The sequence below is a fragment of the Narcine bancroftii genome, chromosome 7, assembly GCF_036971445.1.
Source record: "Narcine bancroftii isolate sNarBan1 chromosome 7, sNarBan1.hap1, whole genome shotgun sequence".
NCBI lineage: Eukaryota > Metazoa > Chordata > Chondrichthyes > Torpediniformes > Narcinidae > Narcine > Narcine bancroftii.
In genome coordinates, this window is record NC_091475.1 from 212,964,427 (window position 1) to 212,982,336 (window position 17,910).

The 17,910-nt window shown below is 49.2% G+C and overlaps 1 protein-coding gene across 3 annotated transcripts in view; it reads left to right on the top strand.

Moving 5' to 3' along the window:
* Positions 1-17,910, top strand: part of pgm2l1 (phosphoglucomutase 2-like 1) — a 129,573-nt gene that overhangs the window by 95,973 nt on the left and 15,690 nt on the right. For all 3 annotated transcript variants that reach the window (XM_069892238.1, XM_069892239.1, XM_069892240.1), the window contains 3 exons: positions 3,747-3,840; positions 7,678-7,807; positions 14,173-14,362. In XM_069892238.1, coding sequence (XP_069748339.1) covers positions 3,747-3,840; positions 7,678-7,807; positions 14,173-14,362 — 414 coding nt within the window. The remainder of the gene's footprint in view (positions 1-3,746; positions 3,841-7,677; positions 7,808-14,172; positions 14,363-17,910) is intronic.

The window sequence follows — 17,910 nt, forward strand, 5'->3', positions numbered from 1 at the left end:
ACACTTATCCAGATCGAACTCTATCTACTACTTCTCCACCCAAGTCTGAATCCATCTAAATCCTGTTGTAACCATCGACAACTTTCTACACTATGCAAAAACTCCCAACCTTCGTGTCATCTGCAAACTTACTGACTTACACTTCTTCGTCCAGGTCATTTATAAAAATCACAAAGAGCAGGGGTGCTAGAAGAGATGGCGTAGAACTCCACTAGGTGGAATACGTTCCATCTACTACTACACTCTGCTTCCTGCAAGTAAGCCAATTCTGAATCAGGGTTGCATGGATCGCATGCTTCAGGACTTTCTGAATGAGTCCACCATGGGAGACCTTGTCAAATGCCTTACTAAAATCATATACACCACTTACTGCCCTACCTTCATGGATTTCTTTTGTTGCTTCCTCAAAAAACTCAATTAGGCTCAAGTGGTATGACCGGCCCCTCACAAAGCTGTGCTGACTGTCCCTGATGGTTGGTGTGAGTAATGAGACTCAAATCCATACCAGTGCTGCTTATGGCATCTCCTTGGGCGGCACAGATAGCATCGTGGTTAACTACGCTGTTTCAGCGCCAGCGATTGGGACTGGGGTACAAATCCCACACTGTCTAGAAGGAGTTTTTACGTTCTTCCCATGTGTGCGTGGGTTTCCCCCCCACCGTTCAAAACATACCGGGAGTTGTAGGCCATTCAGGTGTAATTGGGTGGCATGGGCTCGAGGGCCGAAAGGGCCTGTTACCATACTTCATGTATGTCTACATATGTGTAGGCACTTCCCTGAAACTATTCCAGGTTAGTGACTGGGATCTCCGTATTGTTGAGGTTGTCCCACATAGTTACTGGCCATTGGTGGCTTAAATAAAATAACGACCTGGTTTCCCCAACAGAGCTCAAAGTTCTGGCTTCTTGTAGGTAAATTGCTAGAACAGTTCATTGAAATCTCACAGCTGATTATCTCTGAGACAGTCGCACTTGTCAAAGCTGAAACATTTGGCAGTAGTGGGAGAGGACAAAGTGCTGGTGTATTTCCAACCAAGGGCAGCAGACATGTGATAGTGAAACTGTAGCTCGAAATGCGATGCCTCAGTGGGATCCATTCCACCCCTCTCTTGCCTCGAGTGAGAGTAAAGAAGGTACATTCTGAGAATGGAGGATAAACAGAACATCAAGCAATGTCGACAAAGAGAACCAGTTTCATGGACGAGCTTCTCCCATAACCTGACTGGCTAAGGAGTACTTCTAGCCATATTAAGGAATTGGAGCTGGAGTTGGATGAACTCTGGATCATTGGGAGGCAGAGGGAGTGATGGACAGGAGTTACAAGAACACCATCACATCTAGGAGGCAGGAGGAGGGTAGATGGGTGACAGGGGAAGGAAAGGGTACAGGCAGGCAGTGGAGAGGACCCCGGTGGCTGTCCCCCTCAATAACAAGTAGACCATCTTGGATACTGTTGTGGGAGGCATCTACCAGGGACAAGCCGTGGTGGCCAGGTCTCTGGCATGGAGTCTGGTCCTGAGGCCAAGTAGGGAAGGGAGGAGAAGTGGTGAGCTGTAGTGATAGATTCCATTGTTAGGGGACAGATAAGAGGTTCTGTGGAAGAGATCAAGATTCCTGGATGAGGCCAGGGTCTGAGATGTCTCAAATTATGACATTGTGGCCACTAGTGAAACTAGGTTGCAGGAGGGGCAGGACTGGCAGCTCAAAGTTCCAGACTTCCATTGCTTTAGACACGATAGAACGGGGGAGGGGGGAGGGTGGGGGGGGAATGAAAGGGGGAGGAGTGGTATTGCTCATCAGGGAAAATATCACAGCTGTGCTCAGGCAGGACAGACCAGAGGGCTCGTCTACTGAGGCTATATGGGTGGAGCTGAGGAATGGGTATTATTGACCGCCCAATAGTCAACAAGAATTGGAGGTTTGCAGAGAGATAGCAGACAGCAGCAAGAAACATAAGTTTGTGATAGTAGGAGATTTTAACTTTCCACATATTGACTGGGACTCCCATACTGTAAGAGAGCTGGATAGCTTAAAGTCTGTCAAATGAGTTCAGGAAAGTTTTCTAAATCAATATATAGAGATACCAACTAGATATCTCTACTGGATCTCCTTTTAGGGAATGAGACAGGACAGGTGACAGAAGTCTGTGTAGGGGAACATTTTGGGTCCAGTGATCGTAATGCCATTAGTTTCAAGTTGATTATGGAGAAGGATGGGTCTGAGCCTCAGGTTGAGATTCTAAATTGGAGAAAGGCTAATTTTGAGGAAATGAGAAAGGATCTAGAATGCGTGGATTGGGATAGTGTTTTCAGGCAAGGACGTGTGAGGTAAGTGGAAAACCTTCAAAGGTGAAATGTTGAGAGTAGAGTTTGTATGTTCCTGTCAGGATTAAAGGCGAGGTTTGCAGGCACAGGGAACCTTGGTTTTTGAGGGATTTTCAGATAAGAGAGAGGTGTAGAACAGATAGAGGCAACATGGAGCAAATGAGATACTTGAGGAATATAAAAAATGCAAGAAAAACCTCAAGAAAGAGATCAGGAAGGAAAAAGACTTGAGGTTGTTTTAGAATGTGGAGGAAACCCATTCGGACAGAGGGAGAGCACACGAGCTCCTTGGCTGATTCGAACGTAGTAGCATTTTGGTGACTGCTGCACTAACCATGCCGTGCTAAAAGATGAACTATCTGATTATCGTGATGTACTACCAACTTTGAATGCTAACACAGGGCTGCACGGATCAGTCTGGGAACAGAGAAATGCTGGCTTCAGCATTTGCAACCTTTTCAACCATAGTAATTATTTCCCTTTGTACATAATCTGAAGCTGAGCAAAATTCTGCTGTAAAGCTCTCACCAAACATTCAATGCAAGTGCATTTCTTTTGACTTGTTCATCAAATTCAAGACAATAATGGATAGGTGGAACTGAAGTAATAAAATGCAGATGTTAATTAGGTTTAAGTAAAGGGCAGGTTTCGCGGGTTGCTATTGGAGAACACGTTTCAAGTTAAGTCAAGTTTATTGTCATCTGATTGTACAAGCAAAACCCAACGAAACAGTACAAAGCATGGAGAGACGCAGCCAGACATAACACACTCACAGACCAACAGTATTTTATTTATAAATAAATAAATCAAGAGAAAAGATTGAGTGAACCAGGGCTTTTCTCTTTGAAGCATGAACCAGGGCTTTTCTCTTTGAAGCAATGGAGGATGCATTGATGTGATGGGCTAAATGGCCTGTTTCCAGCTCAGTGTCTATGACTGTAAGGGGCAGAATGGGCTTCTGTGCTGAATCATCGTATGACTGCGACTCTCATTCATATCAAACCATAATGGGTTTAAATAAACACCCTTGGAATGAATAGCTTTCCAGTGAAGTTGCTTCAGGATGCCTCAAGGATCAGAATACCATTTAAATTAAATTTGGACATACAGCATGGTGACAGGCCCTTTCGGCCCACAAGTCTGTGCCACCCAATTAACCAGTATATTTTGAACAGTGGGAGGAAACTGGAGCCCCTGGGGAAAACCCACGCAGACACGGGGAGAAGGTACCAACTCCTTACAGATAGCGCGGGATCCAAAGCCTGGTCTTGATCACTGGTGGTGTAACAGCGTTGTGCTAACCATGCCGCCCCTACACTAACTGTGCTGACGTGGGTTTGCTGTGTTTTCCATTTCAATTGGACTGCTTCAGAAGGGTGGCTTGTTTACTTGCCATTAACTGCAGCACCTGCTTTGCTTCAGGAAACTTTGCCAGGCTTCAAGTGGATTGGAAACCGAATTGATGAGCTGCTACAAAGCGGGAAAGAGGTGCTGTTTGCATTTGAAGAATCCATCGGTGAGTCAGTCTCTCTATCATCTCTCCTTTCTTGAGGAAGAGCGGGCACCTACTACCTGTAACACTCTGGCCATTCCTGTTCAAAACAGTGTCATTGTATGTGATTTGCAGACTTGCTGCTCTGCCCAGGTGCTCTGAAGAGGTCATTAACCTCGTGCAAACCAGGGAACATAAACATCCCACAGTCAATCCTTGCAGTGGTAATCTTCTAATTATCAAATGTAGAACAATATATCACAGGAAAAGGCCCTCCAGCCCACATGCTTCTGCCAAACACGATATACAAATCAAATTTAAAAATCTGCAGCTTGCTCCCAGCGGCTATCCCTCCATCCCTTTCATTTTCAAGTGTCTGTCTAGAAGCCCCTCAAACATTACTGTTGTATCTGCTTCCGCCACTACTCCTAGCCCGTTCCTGGCACCCACCACTCTTTGTGTTTCCAAAAAAAATGCCCTGCTCATCTCCCTTAAAACTTAAAGGCTTGTCCTCCAGTGTGTGATGCCTTTGCCCTGGGGAGACTGACTGTCCACCCTACCCTATCGATGTCTTCCATGATTTTGTACATCTCAATCAGTGCTCCCCTCAGCCTTCTACAAGCCATAAAAAGACAACCCAAGTTTGTCTAATATCTCCCCATAACTCGTACTCTCTAAAGCAGGCAACATCCTGGTAAATCTCTTCTGTCCCTTTTTCCGAAGCCTGCACATCCTTCCTACAATGGGACGACCAGAAAGGCACACAGCATTCTAAGTGCAGCTTAACCAAAGCTTTGTACAGCTGCAACATGCCCTTCCTTTATCATCCAATAAAGCCAAGCATACCATGCAGTGTTGAAGGTTCTATTTATTGTCTTTATTAACAATTATATTTTTTAAGTTGTCTGCTGTAAGGCAAGCAAGGAGTCATCATGAGGATTGCCCGAAAGAGAAGTAAGGAGCGTCCTGTCAGAGACGCTTCCGCGGATTCCCCTCCAACTCCCACAGTTCCTGCAGCAGCGCAGACTCCTGTTCAATCCTTTGGCCTCCCGAACCAGATCCAAACTTCTGACACGATCAGGAAGCCTTCAGCCACAAGGTCCTTTGGGAGCCCTTCTTGCCCTCAGCACCCTCTCAATCCCGGTTCCAATACCTGGTTCCCATGAGCCAGTCTCCAGCAACCTGCAGTCCGTGCGGGTCCCCTAACTGCAAGTCGCCTGCAGCCTGTGTGAGTCCGTGGACCTCAAGTTGCCACTAGCCCGCAGACTGTGTGGACCCTTCAGCCAGCATTGGACACCATCCTGCAGGATCATCTCCTGGACTTCTCCTCCTCAATGGGGGGTGTTCTCCCCATTTCTGGTGCCCTTGAAAACCATGGTTCCCTGTGCCTGCAAACCTTGCCTTTAATCTTGACGGGAACATGTCTGTTAAAAAGGGGCCTTGATTTAACTTGGTGAAAGACAGAAGTCTGCAGACACTGCACAAAATAAAATTACAGAAAAAGCTGGAGGATCTCAGCAGATCTCTCGCTCTGTCTCACTCTCTCTCCCTCCCATCTCTGTCTCCATCCTCTCTCTTTCTCTCTCCCTCCTCTCTCCCCCCGCATTCTCTCCCCCCGCACTCTCTCCCCCCGCACTCTCTCCCCCCGCGCTCTCTCCCCCCGCGCTCTCTCCCCCCGCGCTCTCTCCCCCCGCGCTCTCTCCCCCCGCGCTCTCTCCCCCCGCGCTCTCTCCCCCCGCGCTCTCTCCCCCCGCGCTCTCTCCCCCCGCGCTCTCTCACCCCCGCGCTCTCTCCCCCCCGCGCTCTCTCCCCCCGCGCTCTCTCCCCCCGCGCTCTCTCCCCCCGCGCTCTCTCCCCCCGCGCTCTCTCCCCCCGCGCTCTCTCCCCCCGCGCTCTCTCCCCCCGCGCTCTCTCCCCCCGCGCTCTCTCCCCCCGCGCTCTCTCCCCCCGCGCTCTCTCCCCCCGCGCTCTCTCCCCCCGCGCTCTCTCCCCCCGCGCTCTCTCCCCCCGCGCTCTCTCCCCCCGCGCTCTCTCCCCCCGCGCTCTCTCCCCCCGCGCTCTCTCCCCCCGCGCTCTCTCCCCCCGCGCTCTCTCCCCCCCGCGCTCTCTCCCCCCGCGCTCTCTCCCCCCGCGCTCTCTCCCCCCGCGCTCTCTCCCCCCGCGCTCTCTCCCCCCGCGCTCTCTCCCCCCGCGCTCTCTCCCCCCGCGCTCTCTCCCCCCGCGCTCTCTCCCCCCGCGCTCTCTCCCCCCGCGCTCTCTCCCCCCGCGCTCTCTCCCCCCGCGCTCTCTCCCCCCGCGCTCTCTCCCCCCGCGCTCTCTCCCCCCGCGCTCTCTCCCCCCGCGCTCTCTCCCCCCGCGCTCTCTCCCCCCGCGCTCTCTCCCCCCGCGCTCTCTCCCCCCGCGCTCTCTCCCCCCGCGCTCTCTCCCCCCCGCGCTCTCTCCCCCCGCGCTCTCTCCCCCCGCGCTCTCTCCCCCCGCGCTCTCTCTCCCCCGCGCTCTCTCCCCCCGCGCTCTCTCCCCCCCGCGCTCTCTCCCCCCGCGCTCTCTCCCCCCGCGCTCTCTCCCCCCGCGCTCTCTCCCCCCGCGCTCTCTCCCCCCGCGCTCTCTCCCCCCGCGCTCTCTCCCCCCGCGCTCTCTCCCCCCGCGCTCTCTCCCCCCGCGCTCTCTCCCCCCGCGCTCTCTCCCCCCCGCGCTCTCTCCCCCCGCGCTCTCTCCCCCCCGCGCTCTCTCCCCCCGCGCTCTCTCCCCCCGCGCTCTCTCCCCCCGCACTCTCTCCCCCCGCACTCTCTCCCCCCGCACTCTCTCCCCCCGCACTCTCTCCCCCCGCACTCTCTCCCCCCGCACTCTCTCCCCCCGCACTCTCTCCCCCCGCACTCTCTCCCCCCGCACTCTCTCCCCCCGCACTCTCCCCCCCCCGCACTCTCCCCCCCCCCCACTCTCTCTCGGCCCCCGCTCTCTCTCTCTCTCTCCCCCCCCCCCACTCCTCCCTCTCCTGTCCTCCTATCCATGTCCAATTCTTGCCATTTGCCTGTTGGCCAGTGCTCCTCCTCTACCATTTTATTCAGACACCTGCCTGGTTTATGTTCCATTCTTTGACATGGGGCTCAGGCCTGAGATGTCAGTGGTATATCTTTCCCTGTGGATGTTGTGAGGCCCACTAAGCTGCTATAGCATTTCTATGTTTTAACTTAATGTGTTGACTAATGTTAGTCATCTGGTGCACTTGCATTTTGCTTCCCTGTCTGTTTTCTACCATCAGAATGAGGTTTTGTCATGAGCATGTCAGGAAATTCGTTGTTTTACAGCAACTTTACAGTGTAAGTATTGCGATAAATTACATTTAAAAATGTAAAATGGTGCAAAGAAGAGGAAGTGAGGTAGTGTCTGTGGTTCAGTGTCAATTCAAAAACCTGACGGCCGAGGGGAGGAAGTTGTTTTTGTACTGTTGGGCGTTCATCTTTAGGCTCCTGCATCTCCTTCCCAATGAGAAGAGGCCCGGGAGGTGAGGGTCCTCAAGGACAGAGGTGACTTTGTTAAGACACTGCCTTCTGTAGCTGTCCTCGAGACTGATGCCCATGATGTCTCTGTATCCTTTTCCTGTCCTGTGCATTGACACCTCCATACCAGACAGTGATGCAACCAGTCAGAATGCTCTCCATGGTACACCTGTCGAAATTTGCAAAGAACCTTTGGTATCATACCAAGTTTCCTCAAACTCCTCACGAAGTGCAGCCTTCGTCGTGATCGCATCGGGACAGGGAGGCCCCAGGATAGACCTTCAGAGATGTTGACACCCAGGAATTTGAAGTACTTAACCCCCACACTGTTCACTCCTGTTAAAATTTGCTCTGGTTCCACCAGGGTTCATGTGTGGCACACTGATGTTCGATAAGGATGGGGTGAGTGCATCTGCTGTGGTGGCAGAAATGGCAGCGTATCTGGAATCCAGAGGCCTCACCCTGGTCAAGCAATTGAATAATATCTACAGAACGTGAGTAGTTCCTATTGTTTTTGAGGGTGGATCATCTTGTGCTGCAGCATTTCCTGTCTTAAACATGTTCATGCTGAAAGCATTTTATTTATGTTCCATAAAAAATAACTGAGAAATGCTGATAAGAGTAAAACACAAAAGTCTGCTGACTCTGTGAACGAAGTGAAAACACGACGCTGGAGAAACTCAGCAGGTCAAACAGTGTCCTTTATGTACCAAAGATTTTGATTGCATGATTAGTTCAGCGGTTAGTGCATTGCTGTTACAGTGCCAGCGATCGGGTCCAGGGTTTGAATCCCACACTATCTATAAGGAGTTTGTTCTCCCCGTGTCTGCATGGGTTTCCTCTGGGGACTCCAGTTTCTTCCCACCCTTCAAAATGTAGGTCATTTGGGTGTAATTGGGTGGCATGGGCTTGTAGGGTGAAAGGGCCTGCTACCATGCTGTATGTCTAAACTTAATTTAAAATAAAGATACATAACCAACATTTTTGGGCTTGAACATCAAGGTATGAGCAGAATCTACGTTTTGCTCATACCTCAATGAGGTATGATGAAATTGTACAAGGCATTGGTGAGGCCAAATTTGGAGTACTGTGTACAGTTTTGGTCACCAAATTATAGGAAAGATATAAACCAAATAGAGAGAGTGCAGAGAAGGTTCATGAGAATGTTGACAGGATGTCAGGGTCTGAGTTCCAGGGAAAGGTGGTGCAGACTGGGGCTTTTTTCTCTGGAGCGTAGAAGATTGAGAGGGGACTTGATCGAGGTGTTTAAGATTTTAAAAGGGACAGACAGAGTCAATGTGGATAGGCTTTTTCAATTAAGAAAGGGGGAGATTCAAACTAGAGGACATGGTTTAAGATTGAAGGGGGAAAATTATAAGGGGAACATGAGGGGAAATTTCTTTACGCAGAGGGTGGTGGGGATGTGGAATGAGCTTCCGGCAGACGTGGTCGAGGCGGGATCATTGGTTACATTTAAGGAAAGACTGGTTCGTTACATGGATAGGAGGGGACTAGAGGGGTATGGACTGGGCGCTGGTCAGTGGGACTAGGAGGGTGGGGATTTGCTACGGCATGGACTAGTAGGGCCGAACTGGCCTGTTCTGTGCTGTAAGTGGATATATGGTTATATAGGGGCTCAAGCCCAAAATATTGGTTCTGTATCTTTATCTTTGCTACACAAAATAAACTGTTTGACCAGCTGAGTTTCTCCAGCGTCGTGTTTGTACTTTTATTTATTAGAAATGCTAATGTTTCCTTCTACCCCCACTAAACTGATGGGGTGAATGCTGTCTGGAAGATGATAAAGGACTCATCACCCTTGTCACAACCTCTTCTCACTGCTACCTTCGGGCAGAAAGTACAAAAGGCCAGCACTTCCAGGTACAAGAACAGTTCTTTATTTTCCTGACAGCGATCAGGCTCTTCAACGTGATTACTTCTGATAAAGATGTGCAGAACCAAATTGAGCTGGCATTCACCACTTCAGCTGGCAGCTCGTTCCACATTCCCATCCCTCTCTGTGTGAAGAAATTCCCCCTAAATTTTACCGCTTTCACCCTTAGCCCATGTCCTCTGGTTTGTGTCTAACTTACCCTCAGTGGAAAAAGCCGACCTACATTTACTCTTATCTATTTTCCTCATAATTTTAAATACCTCGATCAAATCTCCCTTCATTCTTCTATGCTCCACAGAACAAAGTTCTAACCTTTTATACCATTCTCTGTAACTGAGTTCCTGAACTCCTTAAGGACAGATTTGATTTCAGTAGATTTCATCCCAGATCTGTCTCATTGCATATTATTGCATAAATTTATTCAGATTTATTGTTGGAGTCCAGACAACCCTTAGATTCTTCTTCCTGTGGGTGAGGCAGAATTACAACTTATTGGTGAAAAAACTGTATTCAATGTACCATGTAAACAGATAAAGATATGTAAACAAACGGATTGTGCAACACAGAGATGAGAAAAAAAACAAATAATAAAATCTAAAAAAGTGTTTTTAAATGAGTCCCTGATATAGTTTCTTGTTGAGGAGTTTGATGGAGGAGGAGAGCAACTGTTCCTGAACCTGGTGGAGGAGGGGGAACACCTGTTCCTGAACCTGGTGGAGGAGGGGAACAGCTGTTCCTGAACCTGGTGGAGGAGGGGAACAGCTGTTCCTGAACCTGGTGGAGGAGGGGAACAGCTGTTCCTGAACCTGGTGGAGGAGGGGAGCATCTGTTCCTGAACCTGGTGGAGGAGGGGAACAGCTGTTCCTGAACCTGGTGGGGGAGGGGAACAGCTGTTCCTGAACCTGGTGGAGGAGGGGAGCAGCTGTTCCTGAACCTGGTGGAGGAGGGGAGCATCTGTTCCTGAACCTGGTGGAGGAGGGGAACAGCTGTTCCTGAACCTGGTGGGGGAGGGGAACAGCTGTTCCTGAACCTGGTGGAGGAGGGGAGCAGCTGTTCCTGAACCTGGTGGAGGAGGGGAACAGCTGTTCCTGAACCTGGTGGGGGAGGGGAACAGCTGTTCCTGAACCTGGTGGAGGAGGGGAACAGCTGTTCCTGAACCTGGTGGAGGAGGGGAGCATCTGTTCCTGAACCTGGTGGAGGAGGGGAACAGCTGTTCCTGAACCTGGTGGGGGAGGGGAACAGCTGTTCCTGAACCTGGTGGAGGAGGGGAACAGCTGTTCCTGAACCTGGTGGAGGAGGGGAACAGCTGTTCCTGAACCTGGTGGAGGAGGGGAGCATCTGTTCCTGAACCTGGTGGAGGAGGGGAACAGCTGTTCCTGAACCTGGTGGGGGAGGGGAACAGCTGTTCCTGAACCTGGTGGAGGAGGGGAGCAGCTGTTCCTGAACCTGGTGGAGGAGGGGAACAGCTGTTCCTGAACCTGGTGGAGGAGGGGGAACAGCTGTTCCTGAACCTGGTGGAGGAGGGGAGCAGCTGTTCCTGAACCTGGTGATGGAGGGGAGCAGCTGGTCCTTAACCTGGTGGAGGAGGGGGAACAGCTGTTCCTGAACCTGGTGGAGGAGGGGAGTAGCTGTTCCTGAACCTGGTGGAGGAGGGGAGCAGCTGTTCCTTAACCTGGTGGAGGAGGGGAACAGCTGTTCCTGAACCTGGTGGTGGAGGGGAACAGCTGTTCCTGAACCTGGTGGAGGAGGGGAACAGCTGTTCCTGAACCTGGTGGAGGAGGGGAACAGCTGTTCCTGAACCTGGTGGAGGAGGGGAACAGCTGTTCCTGAACCTGGTGGAGGAGGGGAACAGCTGTTCCTGAACCTGGTGGAGGAGGAGAGCAGCTGTTCCTGAACCTGGTGGAGGAGGGGGAACAGCTGTTCCTGAACCTGGTGGAGGAGGGGAGCAGCTGTTCCTGAACCTGGTGGAGGAGGGGGAGCAGCTGTTCCTTAACCTGGTGGAGGAGGGGGAACAGCTGTTCCTGAACCTGGTGGAGGAGGGGGAACAGCTGTTCCTGAACCTGGTGGAGGAGGGGAGCAGCTGTTCCTGAACCTGGTGGAGGAGGGGAGCAGCTGTTCCTGAACCTGGTGATGGAGGGGAGCAGCTGGTCCTGAACCTGGTGGAGGAGGAGAGCAGCTGTTCCTGAACCTGGTGGAGGAGGGGGAACAGCTGTTCCTGAACCTGGTGGAGGAGGGGAGCAGCTGTTCCTGAACCTGGTGGAGGAGGGGGAGCAGCTGTTCCTTAACCTGGTGGAGGAGGGGGAACAGCTGTTCCTGAACCTGGTGGAGGAGGGGGAACAGCTGTTCCTGAACCTGGTGGAGGAGGGGAGCAGCTGTTCCTGTATCTGGTGGAGGAGGGGAGCAGCTGTTCCTGAACCTGGTGATGGAGGGGAGCAGCTGGTCCTGAACCTGGTGGAGGAGGGGAGCAGCTGTTCCTGAACCTGGTGATGGAGGGGAGCAGCTGGTCCTGAACCTGGTGGAGGAGGGGGAACAGCTGTTCCTTAACCTGGTGGAGGAGGGGAGGAGGAGGGGAACAGCTGTTCCTGAACCTGGTGGAGGAGGGGAACAGCTGTTCCTGAACCTGGTGGAGGAGGGGAACAGCTGTTCCTGAACCTGGTGGAGGAGGGGAACAGCTGTTCCTGAACCTGGTGGAGGAGGAGAGCAGCTGTTCCTGAACCTGGTGGAGGAGGGGGAACAGCTGTTTCTGAACCTGGTGGAGGAGGGGAGCAGCTGTTCCTGAACCTGGTGGAGGAGGGGAGCAGCTGTTCCTGAACCTGGTGGAGGAGGGGAACAGCTGTTCCTGAACCTGGTGGTGGAGGGGAACAGCTGTTCCTGAACCTGGTGGAGGAGGGGAACAGCTGTTCCTGAACCTGGTGGAGGAGGGGAGCAGCTGTTCTTGAACTGGTGGAGGAGGGGGAACAGCTGTTCCTGAACCTGGTGGAGGAGGGGGAACAGCTGTTCCTGAAACTGGTGGTGGAGGGGAGCAGCTGTTCCTGAACCTGGTGGAGGAGGGGAGCAGCTGTTCCTGAACCTGGTGGTGGAGAGGGATGGTGCGAGTCTTGTGGCACTCGGACTTCTTCCCTGATGGCAGCAGCGAGAACAGAGCGGGTGCTGGAATGTGTGGATCTCCGATGATTGTTGCTGCTCTCCATCAGCTGCGTTCCATGTAGATGTTGGGGACGGTTTTGCCTGTGATGTCCTGGAATGTGTCAACTCCTTTTACCAAGGCTTTATGGTAGGGGTATAGCTGTTCCCATACCAGACCGTGATGCAGTTGGTCTGCACACTTTCTACTCTACATCTGTAGAAATTGTAGTTATGTGGCTGCAGCAATTAGGAATTTCAGTGTAGCTGTTCATTGTATTTGTGCATATGACAATAATATTTATCCAAAAAAAATAGTGGTCTTGTGGAATTGGAAAAACTGCAAATGCTGGGTATGCATCATCCCATCTATGGAAAGAGAAACGTTGGCATCGGCTCCAGGACACTCTGTCGAGCCCAGTGCACCATTTGATTGAAATTTCTGTTTCTTGCTCAGCACCAACTCTTTTGATGTAGTGTGTGGAAATAGAAGATCTCCCCCTTTTTATAAGGGAAATAATGAGCCATGTTATTGGGACGATCATCGAGCGCAGACTCTGATTTGAGGAAACTTTCAAAGATCAGGTGTATTGTCAAAGTACTTTAAATGACATCATATACAACACTAAGATTTTTTCCTGTGGGTCAGGCAGAATTTCTGCTTATTGGTCGTGCATAAAAACACTGTACTCAAAGAAAAGATGTGTGTACAAAAGAGAAAAATGGAAACAATTAGTGCAATAAAGAAAATAACGATTCAGTAATAAATAATGTGCAATGCCAGAGCCCTTAAATGAGTCTTGATTGGGTTTGTTGTTGAGGAGTCTGATAGTGGAGGGGGAGCGGCTGTTCTTGAACCTGGGGGTGCGAGTCATGTGACTCGCGATGACGTCAGCGAGAACAGAACAGGTGATGTGGATCCTCGATTGGTTGCTCTGATATAGACACATACAGTAGATTCTGGAATCTGGAGCGAAAAAGCAACCTGCTGGATTGTTGCACAGCATCCGTGGGGGTTGAGCTGATGCAGCTCGACCGACTGAGTTCCTCCAGCAGATTGTCTTTTTGCTCCTAATTTGCCAATATTGGATTCTTGGACAGTGTTCTGTATCCCAGCACCAGTACCTCTCACCCGAAAGATCATGAAATGGAGGAAATGATGAAGTACATACTTCTTTAGGAGTTTGCAGAGATTTGGCACTAGATAGGAAACTCTGGCAAATTTCTATAGAGGCGTGGTGGAAAGTGCGCTGACCAGCTGCATCATGGTCTGGTATGCAGACACCAATACCCCTGAGCGTAAAGCTCTCCAAAAGATAGTGGATATAGCCTAGGACATCCCAGGTAAAAACCCTTCCCACCATTGAGAACATCTATGGACAAAGCAGCCGTCAGAGAGCAGCAACAATCATCAAGGATCCCCACCACCCAGCCCATGCTCTGTTCTCACTGCTGCCATCAGAAAAGAGGTCTCGGGGCCACAGGACTCACCCCACCAGGTTCAGGAACAGCTGCTTCCTCTCCTCAACGACAAACTCAATCAGGGACTCGTTTAAGGACTCTAACTGTTGCACTTTATTGATTTTTTTCTTCTCTGTATTGCACCGTCAGTTTGCTTACATTTCTTTATTTGTTTACATATGTATGTTGTGTACAGTTTTATTTTGCACTACCAATTAGTGGTAATTCTGCCTGGCCCGTAGGAAAAAGAATCTCAGGATTGTGTGTGATGTCATGTATGTTCTCTGACAATAAATCTGAATCTCAAGGGCAAATTTGGGCTGGAACTCTAAATGCTTGGAAATTTAAAGCTAGAAATTGGTGTTCACTTTTTATGTTTAGGTACGGATATCACATCACAAGGACCTCCTACTTTAAATGTTACGACCCTGCCACAATTAAGAGGATATTTGACCGACTTCGGAACTATGAAAGAGAACATCAATACCCCTGCCTCTGTGGCTCATTTGAAATTTTGTATGTAAGAGATGTCACCTTGGGATTTGACAACAGCCAGCCAAATAAAAAGTCGGTAAGCTAAAATCTTTTCTCATACATCACTCGTGATCTGTTTCTAAACAGTTAAAGTGCCAGGTGACTTGTCCAAAATTCAAATTTATTGTCAGGGTACATGCATGGCATCACTTTGGGGTGGCACGGTTGGCATATAGTGCAACGGCTTTACAGAGCCGATGATCTGGACTGGGGTTCAAATCCCATGTTGTCTGTAAGGAGTTTGTATGCTATCCTGTGTGTGTGTGAGTTTTCCCTGGTGCTCCGGTTTCCTCCCAACGTTCAAAATGTACCAGGGGTTGTAGGTTAATTGGGTGTAAATTGGCCAGCACGAACTCATGGGCCAAACTGGCCTGATACCATGCTGGATTTCTAAATTTTGAAAAAAAACATACAACCTGATATTTTTTTTCCCCTCCAGTCCAGGCAGAATTACCATTTATTGGTAGCGCAGACTGTATTTAGGAAAAGGTATGCATACAAAAGAGAGCACTGTAAACAAACTGACTGTGCAATATGGAAAAAAATTATTAAAAAGTTATAAATAATGTGCAAAATAGGAGTTTTAAACGAGTCCCTGATGGAGTTTGTCGTTGAGGAGTCTGATGATGAAGGGCAGCAGCTGTTCCTGAACCTGGTGGGCGAGTCTTGTGGCACCCGGACTTCTTTTCTGATGGCAGCAGCGAGAACAGAGCGTGTCCAAGGGTGTTGGCAGCTCGTTAACTGTCAGGTATCCAAATACCTGTGCAAAAGAGAGAAGTATAAACAAACTTCAAATACAAAACAAAATTAAAATTCAGTTATAAATAATGTGCAAAAACAGAGCATTCCAATGAGATTCTAACTGAGTGTTGTTTAGGAGCGGGTGTGTTAGTAAGTTTACAGCTGATTTTTTAAAAAAGATTGGGATAGTGGACAATATGGAGGGTTATTAAAGAATACAACAGATTATATATCAATTACAAGTGCAAGGGGAGTGTACACTGTTAATGGTGGAGCTCTTAAAGCATTGACGTGCAGAGGAATCCAAATCCATAGCTCATTGAAAGTGGCCACACAAGTAAATGGGGTGGTGGAGAAAGTGTTGGGCATGCTTGGAGATTTGTCTGCACTTGGAACACTGTGTACAATTCTGATCCATATTAACATATCCACATCTTTCTTGGACACACCTGACAAATTCTGCCCCATCTGTCCCTCTTGCAGTAAGGAAGTATCATTCAGTATTAGAAGATTTACTAGGATGTTGCCTGGACTTCAGGAACTATGTTACAGGAAAAGGTTAAACAGGTTAGGACTTTATTCCCTGGAGAGTAGAAAAAATGAGGGGAGATTTGATCGAGGTATTTAAAAATTATGATGGATCTAGGCAGATTAAATGTAGGTAGGTTTTTTCCACTGAGGGCAGGTGAGATACAAACTAAAGGTCATGTGTTGAGGATGAAAGGGGAGAAGTTTAGGTGGTTCATTAGAGGGAACTTCTTCACACAGAGCGGTGGGAGTGTGGAACGAGCTGCCAGCTGGTGGTGAATGCGGCCTCAATTTTAATTTTTATTTTGGATGATGAAGTGGGTTTTCAAAGATTGCAGAGGGATTTAAACTGCTTAGAGGAATGGGCAAAAAGATGGCAGATGGAGTTTAATGCTGATAAGTGTGAGGTGCTTCATTTTGGAAAGAATAATTAAAGCAAGACATGTGGTAAATGGGAGGGCGTTGAAGAATGCAGTGGAGCAGAAAGATCTAGGAATAATGGTGCATTGTTCCCTGAAAGTATGTGGATAGGGTGGTGAAGAAGGCCTTTAGTATGCTTGCCTATATAAATCAGTGGGTAGAATATAGGAGTTGGGAAGTAATGATGAAACTGTACAAGGCATTGGTGAGGCCAAATTTAGAGTACTGTGTGCAGTTCTGGTCACCGATTTATAGGAAGGATATTAACAAGATAGAGAGAGTGCAGAGAAGATTTACAAAAATGTTGCCTGGGTTTCAGCATCTGGAATACAAGGAGTGATTGAGCAAATTAGGTCTTTATTCCTTGGAACGTAGAAGGCTGAGAGGGGATTTGATAGAGGTGTTTAAGATAATGAGAGGGATAGATAGAGTTGATGTGGAAAGGCTTTTCCCATTGAGAGTAGGAGAGATGAATACAAGAGGTCATGGGCTGAGAGATGACGGGCAAAGGTTTAGGAGTAACATGAGGGGGAACTTCTTTACTCAGAGAGTGGTTACTGAGTGGAATGGGCTTCCGGGAAAGGTGGTGGAGGCAGGGTCAATTTTGTCGTTTAAGAAAGAGTTGGATGAGTATATGGATGGGAGGGGGATGGAGGGAGTGCTGGTAAGTGGGATGAGAAGAGGGTACTTGGATCAGTGCAGGCTAGAAGGCCAAATTGGCCTGTTTCCGTGCTGTAATTGTTATGTGGTTATTGTCATTGGCCCATTTCCTTTGGAGTTATGAAGCCATGCACATAACGTCATTTAGGGATGATTAAGACAGTGGTTTTCAAACTTTTTCTTTCTACTCACATACCGTCTTGAGTAATCCCGTACTCATCACAGAGCACTCATGACATAGGGAATACTTATTGTGGAATGTGAGTTTAGTGGGGCAATTTGAAAAGCACTGAATTCTAAACCCTAGTACCTGCATCAGCCAAGACTTGTCATGGCCACTATGTTGTAATTCCACAAACTGATCATTTCAGGTTCTTCTTCCTGATGCTTCTTGCATTGAAGTAAACACATTTCAATCCTTCCAACTGACTAACTTTGTGCTCCCTCCACTGCCTGCCCTTCCTCACAATCTCACCACCCTTGCATCAACCTTTCCTCTCTATTCTCTGTCCTCTCATTCTGGTTCCCACCCCCCTGCCACACCAGTTTAAAGCCTCCCCAGCAGCTGTAGGAAGCCTCTCACAGTTTGATGTGCCACAAGATACGTTCCCAGAGTTTGGAAAAGTAAAGGTCGATTTCCCTGCCTAATATTTGGATTCTGATCTTCGACTCGAGATTTAATTTGACATCTTGTTCCTAAAACCAAACTTTTCACTCCCCGTAAGTTAACATTTCTTTGCCACAAAATACCTAGTTCAGTGAGAAGGGTTCTTCTGTGACCAAACTGACAAGTTATCTCTAACATTCATACAGCCCAGTAAAGAGCACAATTTACAGAGTATAGCATTCGGAAAATCAAGCAAGGGCCACATGAGAGTACTATTATGGGGTTTATTCAGGAGCAGGGGAGGTACTCTTTTTTGCCCCTGCTCGTGCACGTTTTTCACAGTCTTGAGCCTTCTCTCGGATGGGTTAAGTGTTTGTGTACAGGATGCGATGGGTCTTTCCGTGCATCAGCTGCTTTTTCTGGGCAGTGAGAGATGGAGATGGAGTCTGTGGAGGGGAGGGAGGCTTGTGTGATGTTCTGAGCTGCATTCACCACCTTCCACAGCTTCTCCTGACCTTGAGCTGACCAGCTCCCGTCCCACACTGTGATTCATCCAGCAAGTCTGCTCTCAATGGTGCACCTGTAGATGTCATGGAGGGACAGGGAGAAAATACCAAACTTCTTTAGAC